The 12,591-nt window shown below is 37.3% G+C and overlaps 1 protein-coding gene across 6 annotated transcripts in view; it reads right to left on the bottom strand.

Moving 5' to 3' along the window:
- Nucleotides 1–4,444: 4,444 nt before the first annotated feature.
- LOC107104293 (RNA-binding Raly-like protein) overlaps nucleotides 4,445–12,591 on the bottom strand; it is a 60,249-nt gene continuing 52,102 nt past the window's right edge. For 3 of the 6 annotated variants that reach the window (XM_015404269.1, XM_015404266.1, XM_015404271.1), the window contains 4 exons: nucleotides 11,385–11,501; nucleotides 10,978–11,135; nucleotides 9,426–9,463; nucleotides 4,445–5,172 (listed from right to left, as the gene is read on the bottom strand). In XM_015404269.1, coding sequence (XP_015259755.1) covers nucleotides 9,431–9,463; nucleotides 10,978–11,135; nucleotides 11,385–11,501 — 308 coding nt within the window. In that variant the 3' untranslated portion in view covers nucleotides 4,445–5,172; nucleotides 9,426–9,430. Of the gene's footprint in view, nucleotides 5,176–9,425; nucleotides 9,464–10,977; nucleotides 11,136–11,384; nucleotides 11,502–12,591 lie in introns of all 6 variants that reach the window. The other 3 variants (XM_015404270.1, XM_015404268.1, XM_015404267.1) reach the window with 2 other exon arrangements.

Genomic DNA, 12,591 nt, shown 5'->3' on the forward strand with positions numbered 1-12,591 from the left:
AACTCCTTACATTTTTTATTTTTTGCAGTTAGCTCTACTTTCTACTTCTTACATTTTAAAAATAAACCCGTTAGTTTTGTTTCAATCAAGCTCATTCCCCTTATGGCCTATTGGTATTTTAAAAAAATCCATCAAAATTTTTAGTTTTATCCAGAGAATTACTTTAATACTTTGATACTCTAACTACCACAAAAGTGTTTTTAAATAGTAGGATTCCTACGTCTACTTGAGTAATAAACATTAATACTTTTGACAAATCTGTTCATCACCCTGGTTAAAGTCAGTGGGGATTCTGAAAACTCAGCAGAGGTGAGGCTTGATGAGGTCTGCCCTGCCTGCCTTGCTTTAATGGATGTTGTTGGACTGCCTTTTCAACATTGCAGGATAGTCTTGGACATGCCTTCTGGACTGACAAACCAGGGAGATGTTGATTCTGCATAGGAAGGAGAATTGGAGGGTATGTTCCAACCATAGGGGGATCCCACTTCTAAGCCTCCCCATAAAAGCCTATGCCAGGTTGCTCGAGGAAAGAGCCCGGCTGACTGTTAAACCTTGGCTTCAGGAGGAGCAGTGTGGGTTTCCTCCTGCCCATGGAAAACTAGAACAGCTTTACACTATCTCCAATATGCTTAAGGGTTCATGGGACTTTGCCAACATGGTCCACTTCTGTACCAGGAAAAGGCATTTGACTGTGTCCCCTGTAGTGCTCTGTGTTGGGCGCTACATGAGTATGCAGTCAGGGACCCTTTTCTAGAGGCCATATGGATGCATTACAAGTGCAGAAGGTGTTTGGTCCACATTGCCAGCATGTTAGACTTGTTCCCAGTGCATGCTGAACTCAGGCAGGACTGCCCTCTCTCAACTGTCCTGTTAAGAAATGTTATGGAAAAGATTTCTAGGCACAGCCNAGACTTGTTCCCAGTGCATGCTGAACTCAGGCAGGACTGCCCTCTCTCAACTGTCCTGTTAAGAAATGTTATGGAAAAGATTTCTAGGCACAGCCAAGGGCACGAGGGGGGTTTTGGGGACCATCGGATCTCGTCCCTGCTTTTTGTGGCTCCCTCGTGCTTAGACCAACAGAATGCACTGGAGAGGTTCCCGGCCTAATGCGAGGCAGCCAGAATCAGCTCCTTCAATTCAGAGTCCCTGGGTTCTCAACTGGAAAAAGGTGGCTAGTTCCCTTCAGGTCAGAGGAGAATTATTGTATCAAATGGAGCAATTTATGTATCCTGGTCTCCTGTCCACGAGTAAAGAGAGGATGGAGCGAGAGCTCAACAGATCAATCAGTGCAGCAGTCGCTATAATGCAGACGCTGCAGTGGTCTGTTGTGAAGAGAGAGTTGGGGGAAAAAGGAAAAGCTCTCAATCTACCAGTCAGTCAACATTCCTACCCTCACCTATTGTGCTGAAATCTGGATCATGACTAAAAAGAGATTCTGCAGTTTAAACAAACTTATTCCACAGAGTGGCCCACTTCACTCGTTCGCTCGGTGCTTGGAGTCGAGGTGCTTCTCCTTCACATTAAGAGAAGTCAGATGAAGTGGCTCAGACATCTGTTTCAGATGCCCCCCTAGAAGTCTCTCTACGTGTCTGTGGCTGGCTCCAGGAGGGAGCGCCCAGTGGAGCTGGAGAAGGTGTCTGGGGAGAGGGAAGCTTAGACTGCTGCCTCTGTGAACCGATGCCAGACATTTAAATCGTAAGATTACATGTACGAATCAGAGAGAGAAAGTTTGAAGGTGTAAACACAAAGCTTTCCTTTACTTAAGCCAATAAGACTGCTTAAACTGTTGTGCTGTGAACACAACACAACAGAGTTTCTGGCAAGATTGCTCATTTAGCGTTAAATAAAAAACTGCAGTTTTAGAAAAACACTAAAAAAGCAATCTTCCTTAAAAGTAATATTAAAACATAAAGTCTTAAGGTGTGTTTAGGCGAAGAATGTACCTCAATGAGAATTTTAACTCACTCAAATAGTTTATATAAAATCTTAGAAAGAACCCCATTCAAAAGTGGATCTTTTTAACCATTGAACCAATGATTACAGTTCTTAACTGAAGTCCAAGTCATACACATGTTCAACATTTTTTAGGAAAAGAAGAGCCAAAAGGACAAAAAAGTACAAAAAAATCAGAGACTGTGCCGTGTGCAGCATGTATTTTACCCATGCCAGAGTGATGCATGATTAATTACTTTGTCTTGCAGAAATGTGTAGCAAAGGAATTGAATTGAACTTGACAGGATGAAACAAATCTGCTTACCCTACATAAAACAAAAAAAGACATGAATAATATTATACAAGACAGTAAAAATCGGATCCATGGAGCTTTAATAAATGAAATATATATGGATTCTTTATGGATTTTATTTCCGTGAGATAAAATGTATCAAATTGAAACTTGAAAGCTATAAGACAGTTCTTGCAGTAAGCTTTGCTTCCTTTGCATGAGCTTCATAGCTGAATCGTAAAGATTCTGGTCTTTATTATGGTCATAATTCCTCTGGCTGCTCCACTTGCTGGTGAGAGATTTAGTTTAGGAGCTGCATGACTGATCACTATACTCACTGGCTCCCGGCCAGCTGTGATAGAACCAATTACACCTGAAAACCAGCCAGTGGCCCACCTTGACCCATGAGAATGATGATGTGAGGCTAATGAAGTGACTGAATTAGAAATGCCATCTGCTTCTGCCAAGTCAACACATTACTCAGACACCACAACTTGCAAGGGCCCTATGTTAAAAATAAAGTTATACTTTCAATTCCAGTTAGGTAACAGCATAAAGGGAAGGAGTACTGTACATGGGCGGTTCCAGACAGGGGCCAATGGGGTCCAGTGCCCCTCACTGTTATGGCCCCTGTACTGAAGACATAATACTCAAAGAAATTCTAATGATGATATGAGCTGGAACAGACATGGTTACTGATCAGTGCTGCCAACTCCTCAGTAAGGAAAGTAGCTATTGGTTGTGCTAAAAGTCGCTAGAAGTCGCTAAATGACATCATCGCCTAATTTACATAATCTGCCACAGGAAGTGAAGTGCATGTTATTGATGCTGTGGGAGAAATGATGTCGTTACAGAAAGACAAAATATACAGAGCTACTTTTTCTGTCCATTAATGTTTATTTATTTATTTTTTATTTTATTTTTTTATTTATATATTTTAATATTTAATATTTGTGATCAATTTGCGGCGTCAATCCCGGCGCATGCGCGCTTCATTTGCAGTCTGGACGCTGAGTGTAAACATCCTGTGGGAGAACGGGCTTGGGATGGGGGAGGCGCCCCACGGCAGCATCTGCCGCTGGAGGACAAGAGTAGGAACGATACATGCTTTCACGTAAGAGTCTCCAAAAGCCGCCAGTGACACCGTAAAAAGTCGCTAGATTTGTCGCTAGTCGCTTTTTTGAAAAATAGTCACTGGAGGGGTCTGAAAAGTCGCTAAATATAGCGACAAAGTCGCTGAGTTGGCAACACTGTTACTGATCGGTCCTTTTGATCTATTTCATTTTTTTTTTACAAATTCTGTTTAACTAATTATATAAAAACAATACGGTGATAGCTTCAGTGGTATTGAGATAGGATCCTAGTTTTCATTTGCTAAATGTTTTTTTCAAAACAAAAAAATGCTCTAATTCAGATTTTATAGAAAATGGTCATTCTAATTTTAATTAAGTCAAAACTATGTAAAAAATTCTTAAATTATGAATTTGTATTGACCTAATAAGAAATATAATTTTTATTAAACCTAATTGAAAAGAAACTTAACTTCATGCAGCTCTCAAGATCAAGGTTTCTTCTGTTTGCTAGGATAAGTTATGCACTAGAGGGAGATTACTAGTTCTACATGTTTTTTAGGGGGCAGTTTTTAAAGAATGTATCTGAAATTTCTTGAGTTTTTGTACCAATTGCTGTAGCTTGTGGCCAAATAGGATGGTCTGTGGGACTGATAGTGGTCAGAGAGCCCAGTGAAACCTGTGTACAGAAGCCTTATATCTGTCAGTGAGCCCCAGTGCAGCTGTGGTTACAATTTAGCTGACCACCATCAGTGTGTGCGATAATGGGGGAATGACTGAATGTAGTGTGAAGCGCTTTGATGTGCCATAACTTGAAAAGGAGCTACATATGTACAAGCCATTACCATTCATATCATCCTATTGCATTAATGCTGATTTATTTTAAAGGCATGATTGTAATCTTCACCAAGGGTGCATGTGCGTTTAGAGCTGCTGTAACAGGAACTTTTTAGCAAAATAACACCTTTTCAGACTTACAAGTATTTACAAATACAAAAAAAAAACAAAAAACAGTCTGAAAGTATTTCTTGGTCACTTGCAATCTGTTTTAAAAGATTAATGTTGTTCCCAAAAAATACTGGAACTTAGAAATGAGTATGTAACATCCCGTGAATAAATAAGCCATAACAAATATTCAAGGATAGGGTAAGGTTTATTTCAAAAATTCTTATCAGCCACGACTGTACAACAGATGCACTGAATACAAATTATCCAGAATAGTCACACCTTGAACATGCTAAAAAGAATCAGTCGTCTTCAAATTACCATGAAAAGGATGTAAATAAATTCCAAATGCTTCTTATTTAAACAACAAATGAGAAATGTGGTATGCATCCAATACTACGTGAAACACAACAATAACCAAACTATGAGTAGGTTTCACCCGAATGTACAATTTAAACAAAAAACACTTTATCATCAAGTGCCAAAGAATAGGACACTAGTTTACATTCATATTCAGCTCTCTCCCTGCAGTGTGGCTGGCTTACAGAAACATGAACAAACAGCAAAATACAACAAAAAGAGACCATTTCATGTTCTTTTGTTCACATAACTGTATTTATATGCACAATACAGAACAATACATGTTAAGCACACAATATACAGCTGTTGTCTGCATTTTTCGGAAAAGCAACCGTTCTGACGTGAGAATATTCAATGCTCTTGGCATTTGCAGAAGTCTGGAGAATATTTATATCCCACATTTTGATAAAGCACACGTCAGGAGTCTGATGTTTGGATGAGGCAAACAAGCTGCAACACGTCTGAAAACATCATCTTCTGCTGTCAGTCACTTCTCGCATTGTTTCCTTCCCCCTCTAACTCAGCTCCCTGATCGAGAGGATTTTGCTGGTATCTGTTGTCACAACTTCTTTGCTGCTTGAAAAGGACAATAAAATTAATTAATAAGCTGCTCTAAAATGTATCAGTCATATAAATCCTGGCTATTTTTTTTCTTACTTTTAGGGCATATTTTACTATTCAAGATTCATTAATAAGCAGAGGTGCATAAGCAGGGGCGCCGCCAAGAATTTGGGGCCCCATGAAAGACAGTGATATTGGGCCCCACCCAAAAAAAAGTATGTAAGCTTTTAAATTGCTATAAAGGTACATTTAAGTGTTTCATTCATTATCACCATGTAAATCCAAAAAAGCTAAAAAAAAAAAAAACCCACTGGACTTTGTTTCCAAGTTTCAAGATGGTTCGCTTCTCATCCAGGAAGCTTTGTCAATTCAAAATGTCAGAAATAGCTTTGAGTTGGAGGCTTTATACAGTAGCCCAACAAAGCCTTGTTTTTGCTAAGAAAACATGCAAATTGAGACCTTCCATTGGAATGGAGGTCAGTTGAAGAAAAAACAACCTTAAACAGAGAGGGTGGACTCAGATTTTCAGCTTTCAAAAACCTACAATGAAGCAACTGAGTTGATCCCTTCCCGCTATCATCGCGGCCCCGACCCCTTTACAGAGGATCAGGAGACCTTGCATGTTCAACCAGGCCAACAATTCCTTTTACCTTTGACTATGACCTGGATGCCTCAGAATCTTCATGAGCAATACTATGTAAAATCATGCGCATGTGGCACTTAAGCCCAGGTACCACCAAACTGCAGTTGACAGAGGGGAAAACCTGATGCAATGCAGAACATGGGGTTTTGGTAAATGTATTCATGCTTTGTTTCGTTTTTTACTGCTTAAAAATGAGGGAGAACACAACATAATTTATGTCACTGCTAGATTTTCTTTTTATAATTGAGAAATATAGCTGGGCAAATCTTTTCTTATTCTTTTGTGACCCCCCCCGCCCAGTGAAGGGCCCTTAGAGTCTTCCTAACTTTCCCCCCATACAGCAACCCTGGTGCATAGTGATTTACTATAGCGACATTTACTTCATTTCAGTATCTTTTTTTAAATAACTATACTTAACTTAGCATTTATTTAAATCGGAACTTTTACTTTTTTAAATTAGAGACACAAAAATTGTACTTTTACCTCTTTATTTATAAATCTGATTACTCACTACAAATAACATTTCACCCGAATTTATCATGAAAGGATTTGTTTTTGTGTTCTTTTTTTTTTTTTTATTTTAGTTTATTTGGGCATATCTCTTTAAAAATAGAAATATTAATTGCTTTTATTTCTCTAAAACATTTAGACTTACACTTACTTAGACAGGCTAAATTTTCATTTTGTACACACAGAGTGTATACAAAAAGAAATGTCGTTCAGTTTAGCTCTCAAGCAATTTCCATTTTTAAAATGCATCCGTGATAAAATGTAAACATAAGACTGGTTTACAGATATCTACATTCAGTGCTTTTTTTTTTAAAACCCCATTTTATACAACATTCAGCAGTTTAATGGTGGTGGGGAAGAAACTGTTCTGTTTAGAAGGTTTTTTTAAACTTAAACATTTCATTCTATATATTTTTCTAAAAGCTGATAAAACCAAGTTCTAGCCAAACGATTCTGCATTATTGCTGCTATCGTGCGGTGACATTTCTTTTGTTTTGCTTGTTTGTTATTTTGACACAATACACTTTTTGCTTTCTTTTCTCAAAGAGAGTGGGCACATTTCATTGTATTCTTACAGAAGGCACTTTTATTTTTCTCAGGCAGACAGCACAGTTGTGGATGCGTGGCATTCTACATGATGGCTGTTGTGTTATACTGAGTACAGCTTGAATACCATGTTTACTAAGAACTAAAGCATGTTTTTAGAAAATTCTACCTCCATTGTTTTTATCTCAGTAAACTAAAGCAGGGGTTCCTCCCCGATCACTGTGATTATTCTACATTCAGATCCTAAATGAATTGGAACTACTGTGGCATCATCTATAAAAGGAATTTCAAGATCAAAGTTCCTCCAATCAGGCTGAATACAAAAAAATCTGCTAAATACAAGAGGATGAAATAATTCCCTGATCCGTCCTTCTGTCCAAATCTATGTGTGTTCTTCAAACATATTTAAACATATGAATAAATGTTTATATCAATTCTAATAAACAACTATGGTCTATTATTTATTACAAACTAATATAGGTTCTAACACTAGAAAAACAATAAGACAAGAACTATCATTTTGTAAAACATAATAAAAATTTGCAATTCCAAGTAATTGATTTAATTTGGACTCCCCCAAAATGATCTGAGATAAATCACATTAGGTGCACATTCAGAGAAAAAAATAACTTGGACTTTCAATTAGTTTTTCCTTCTTTAAACCTTGAAGATTTAGTTTGGTGTTTTTCTGACTGTTGAAATGGGAACATCCAAACAGGGTTTAGAGATTTCACTTTCTTAAGACTCTTGTAGGAGTTTAAGTCCCCGTAACAATTTAAAGATATCCATTTCACCATATGTCAAATTGTCAGTAGGGACCCAGAAAAGGTACCTTCAGCTGTGGGTATGAAAGTGGATGCTTGTTGAATAAGAAAGGGGCAATTTTAACATTAAGACATTAAGGCCAGACTTGTTGATTTTTTTTAAACCAATCAGGGAAGATTAAGAACAGTTTCTTAGTTACTGTGGCCTTTGAAACACCAGGGACTCATTAGAGAAAGGCTAATGAGTAAATATAAAGGAGGATACAAACGTTACAATAAATAAACACACAGCCAACTGAAAGGGTGGAAAATTTGACAAACAAAGAAACAGGAGAGCCATGAATTCAAACTAAAAGCATAACTTCATTGATGAAAGCTGTAAATTCTACTTTTGAGACCAAAACGTTGATATTCTTAAAGGGGTCATAGAATGATTATATAGGGTATTCACTCGCATTCAAAAAAAACACCACCTCGCATAGGCTAAAATCCGTGATAATTTATCCGACTCGCGGGTAACTATCTATATCAGGGACACTCCGGTTACCGGTCCCCAGCCTCCCTCCTCCGGCTGAGGACGGGCGGCTCATGGCTCTCTGATGAGGTCCGGTATTCTATGACCCCTTTAATTATTCTAGTGGTTTCCTGCAGCAGACAGATGAGAAGTAATGATGTGCATATAAAACATAGACAAAGAAAAAATGTTATGGAATACGGTTCTTTGAACAGAATAACCTAAAATGGAACTAGTTAGTTATAGGAACAGAGGGAATGTTTAACTTTAAAGAAGGGATTTCTGAAGGAAAAACGTTGCCAAACCACTAGAAAAGTGCACCTAATAAACTGGGAAGTTGAGCGTCTCTTCTATGGAATTTTTGTTGTTCACACCAAAACACCTTTAACACTGGTTCACTCAATATCATTTCTCCCAATGCTGTAATCTAATCATCCTTTTGTTAAACGTAGTAACTTTTAAGACAACCTCCACACTACTAGCTTTGAAATAAAACAAATACTACTGTTTAAAGGTGGTAACTGTATTTAAACACAGTGATATTATATTTGTCATACTTCTATATACAGTCTACAGTCTATAATTTGGTTAGTTATCTGTTGTGGGAATGATTGGCATTATTTCATATCAAGGAAAATTAAGAAGTCAATTTTGAAATGAGTTTTAACAATACTGTTGAGCCTGTTGAAGTTACTGTTCATTTATTTAGGAATTATGAATCTTGTAAAATATAAATGCAACTGAAGATCTATGAAACAAGTGTAGCTCATGTTTTTCTCAGCTTATGTGAGCAAAACAGGATGCATGTTTGAGCACAATTGTTTAAGATAGGAGAATATCTGTGAGTGTATTCCAGGAATGCCTCGACCAAAAAAAGGGAAAAAAAAAAATCATATTAAGACATGCCTAAGACCAAATATTTCTTGATTTATTTTCTCAGCAAGGACAAAATGTCAGCAAGGGGACTCTTCCCCCCATAGCCACTTGTTTCTATAGAAGGAATATAAATGGAAAGTGTGCATGGTAGGCAGGCAGGTCATATCTGTCCTTATTCCGAGGCAGTCATCAGGGGCAGCTGTAGAAAAACAGCCTCCTTCTCCCAGACGATGAAAAAAGAAGGGTCAGTTGAATAACAGTGAGTAAGGTCAATCATTCAATCTCTGTCTCCATCTGAACAGCAAACCTTCAAAACCTTTCTGTGACCGACATCATCTGAGGTCATCTACAGGACTTTCAAAAATACCAAAGTAAGTCAAACAGGTTGATAAGGAGGAGTGTAAATACTGACCTTACTCAGTTGTCAATATCCGATATGTGGTTCTCTATCTGCAATACAAGCAAGAATCAGAATCACACCTTAATGGAGGCACCGGGTGAAACAGATTATGCTTTCAACAGTTCTTTTTTTTCTTCATTTATAGAAATTAACATCCTGACATACCAAATATGTTCTCTGTTGGTTTGGTCATTGAATGGAAAAAAAGCAGGTAATTCAGAGGCAACTTGAGTTTAAATAACATCAAAATAGGAACAAACAGACAAAAAAAAAACACAGTCATGAACGTTCCAGCTGGTTTAAAAAAAAAAAATAAAATCACTTGTCCAAACACATTTCTATTCAGAAGAGTGGAACATATTGAGCTAAATGGCTCAACTTTTTTTTCTTCCTGATTACTGAGCAACATCCCGAAATTAAATTATTGAAATTATTATTTTCCAAACTCTATATGGAGCGAAATTTACTATAAAACATTAAACGACATACAAATATGCATGCTGAAGATGTATAATACTAGATGCTTTGAGGTTATGCCTCTGATTAGGAACTTTTTTTTTTTTTTCAAAAAATCCCCTTCTCTGTCTAGGTTTACGTTTTAAAGACTAAATATTTTAGATCTTAAGCAAGATATCAATAATTGAGGTCCAGACTCATTAAAAACCTTGGAGTAGCTCTTGAACTAACAATAGTGGATAAATTGGCAGGAGAGACTACTTTAACATTATTAGTGGCTAATGACACTGTACCACTGCACCTTATTAAAGGTAAAGGCTATATAATCTCAATATCGATCCAAATATTGAAAACACTAAAACACAGGAGCTCTCTTGCAGACAGAGAGCTAGAGTTCATGTTTGGGATAATGTAACACTATTTAAAACATGGCCTTTAAAAGTCAGCAGTCAATACATTTTGAACTAAGTTCATTTTAACAACTTTTCTCTCTTTAGAAGAGACTTGTAAAGATTTGTGAAGCAAAACATTCGTTATGTTATGCATTGTACCATATGCATCAATATAGGTCTATAAAGGAAACCACAATCAAAGTTTCACATCCATTATGGATTATGTTGTTACCATGTCATCTACATAAATTTTGATTGTTTTCTTTTATCTCTGCTCTCATCTTAATTAAGTTTTCTCCGGTATCTTCCATAAAATAACAGTACCTTCATGTTAAAATGCGTTTTATCTTTTCAGATTGGTATGTGGTAAAATGGCCAATTTTCTTTAAAAAGTGTAACTTATTCTTCATTTATACTTTTGATATTCCAATTTTTTTTAGCTGTGAGTTAAGGGAGTTTAAACTTACTGAAATCAAACATAAGCACACAAAATATTCATACTAATTTAACATAAAACTATTTCCGGAATGATTTAGTTTAGTTGAAATTATTCCAGACCATCCTTTGTTCCACTTGAGTAAGTGATTGGGTGCAGACTCTACTCAGGCTGTAATTTTGGTTTGATAGCTGTAGATGGTACATTGCTTTTATATGAGACGGTGAAAAACCGCTCAGTCCTTGCAGAGAGAGAGTGACTGTCTGCTTGGGCTCCTCACCATGTCGCTGGTTCCTTCATCTTCAAAGTCATCCTCGCCTCCGTCTGTCATCTCTCCTGCCTCCACCTCGTCCGTTCCCTCAACCTCCTCTCCTCCGGAGTGGTCTTCACCATCACCATGGAGACGCTCACACACCTCCTCCTGTTTCCTCTGCATCTCTGTCAAAAGACAAGGCAGACAGAGAAAGACTTCAGTTAGCGGCAGAATAAAACAAAGTTTTTTGTTTTTTTTATTAACAGAAGAATCTGCTTTCCACAGAGACAACTTCATACTACCCAGTTTTTGTCTTTGTTCAAAACTACCTGTTTAACAAACAGTTTTTCTATTCCCCATGTAGATACAGTTAATATATTGACAGTAGCTCCTCTGGCAGACAGGTACAGCCCTCCCTCTCTTTTGTTTCCTACCCGTGTCGGAGCGATGTTGCCTTTCAATCTTCTCCAACCTTCCCAGCAGTGAGTCGATCTTCGTCTTGATCTGCGACAGCTCCTTTTTGATGGTTAAGAGCTGGTCTGTCTTCACTGCTGGAACAGATACATCAAATTAAAAAGCATTACTATTATGTCACAGACACATTTTCTCCAGCATCTGCACAACTCAGGTTATTCTTGTCATCTGTCTTTTTTCTGCAAAACATTCAGAGGTGCAAGGGAATAATAAGCAAAACTGAAAGCAAAATTAAACAAACATTGTAGAAAAACTAACTGTATTAACCTACATAATCTGATTCAAATGACAGAGATACCATGCAACATGCAAATGTGGAACAGATCCTCAGCTTCATGTATATATACTATATTTTGCATTTCTAGTGAGAGGTGCATACTTTAGTTGACTACAACTAAAATTTGTAGCTTACTTTGTTTCAGAAATATTACAACATCCTGCTGGTATATTCATTAGGGCTAAAACAATTAATCGGATTAAACGTGATTAATGGATTACTGAAATAAATTTCAACTAACTTAGTAATAGATTAATCGTTAAATGTAGCATAAATACAGTAAAATATGCCTTTAGCTGACAGAGCAACCCACTTAGAGCAGTAAAATTCATGAACATTTTGCATTTAAGATACGATCAAGTAAAATGATACGACTGGCATAAAATCAAATACAAACAGCATAAAAATAAAACAACAAGCCGATCCCATCTAGGCGTAATCGGAGACAATGACTCCTTTGTTTTGGTCGCTGTAACCGCAGAAAATCCCGCTTCACAAATATAGGATGTTATAGATAGGATACTTCTTGAACTGAATTAACCTGTGTCAAGAGAGGCACAGATGCACCGACTGATGTAATTAGGAGAGAATACCGCAATTTTTTATATTTTTCAAAATAAAACATCACTCAGACTCTGATCGTCGATAAATTATATATAATATACAGAAAAATATCTACTTTTTTCTGTGCGGCCCGGTACCAAATGACCGACGGACCCGTACCAGTCCGCGGCCCGGTGGTGGGGGATCACTTCTGTAGCACTTCCCAGTGAAGTTACAAAAACATTGAAGTAAAGTCCAAGATTCCGTGTGAAAAAGGCCAAAAAGAAAAAAATTATATTTTGATTCTAAGATAGTATGGTGGTATAATGGTGGTGTTCACTGAGGCA

Source organism: Cyprinodon variegatus, unplaced genomic scaffold, assembly GCF_000732505.1.
Source record: "Cyprinodon variegatus isolate N-32 unplaced genomic scaffold, C_variegatus-1.0 Scaffold1680, whole genome shotgun sequence".
Lineage (NCBI taxonomy): Eukaryota > Metazoa > Chordata > Actinopteri > Cyprinodontiformes > Cyprinodontidae > Cyprinodon > Cyprinodon variegatus.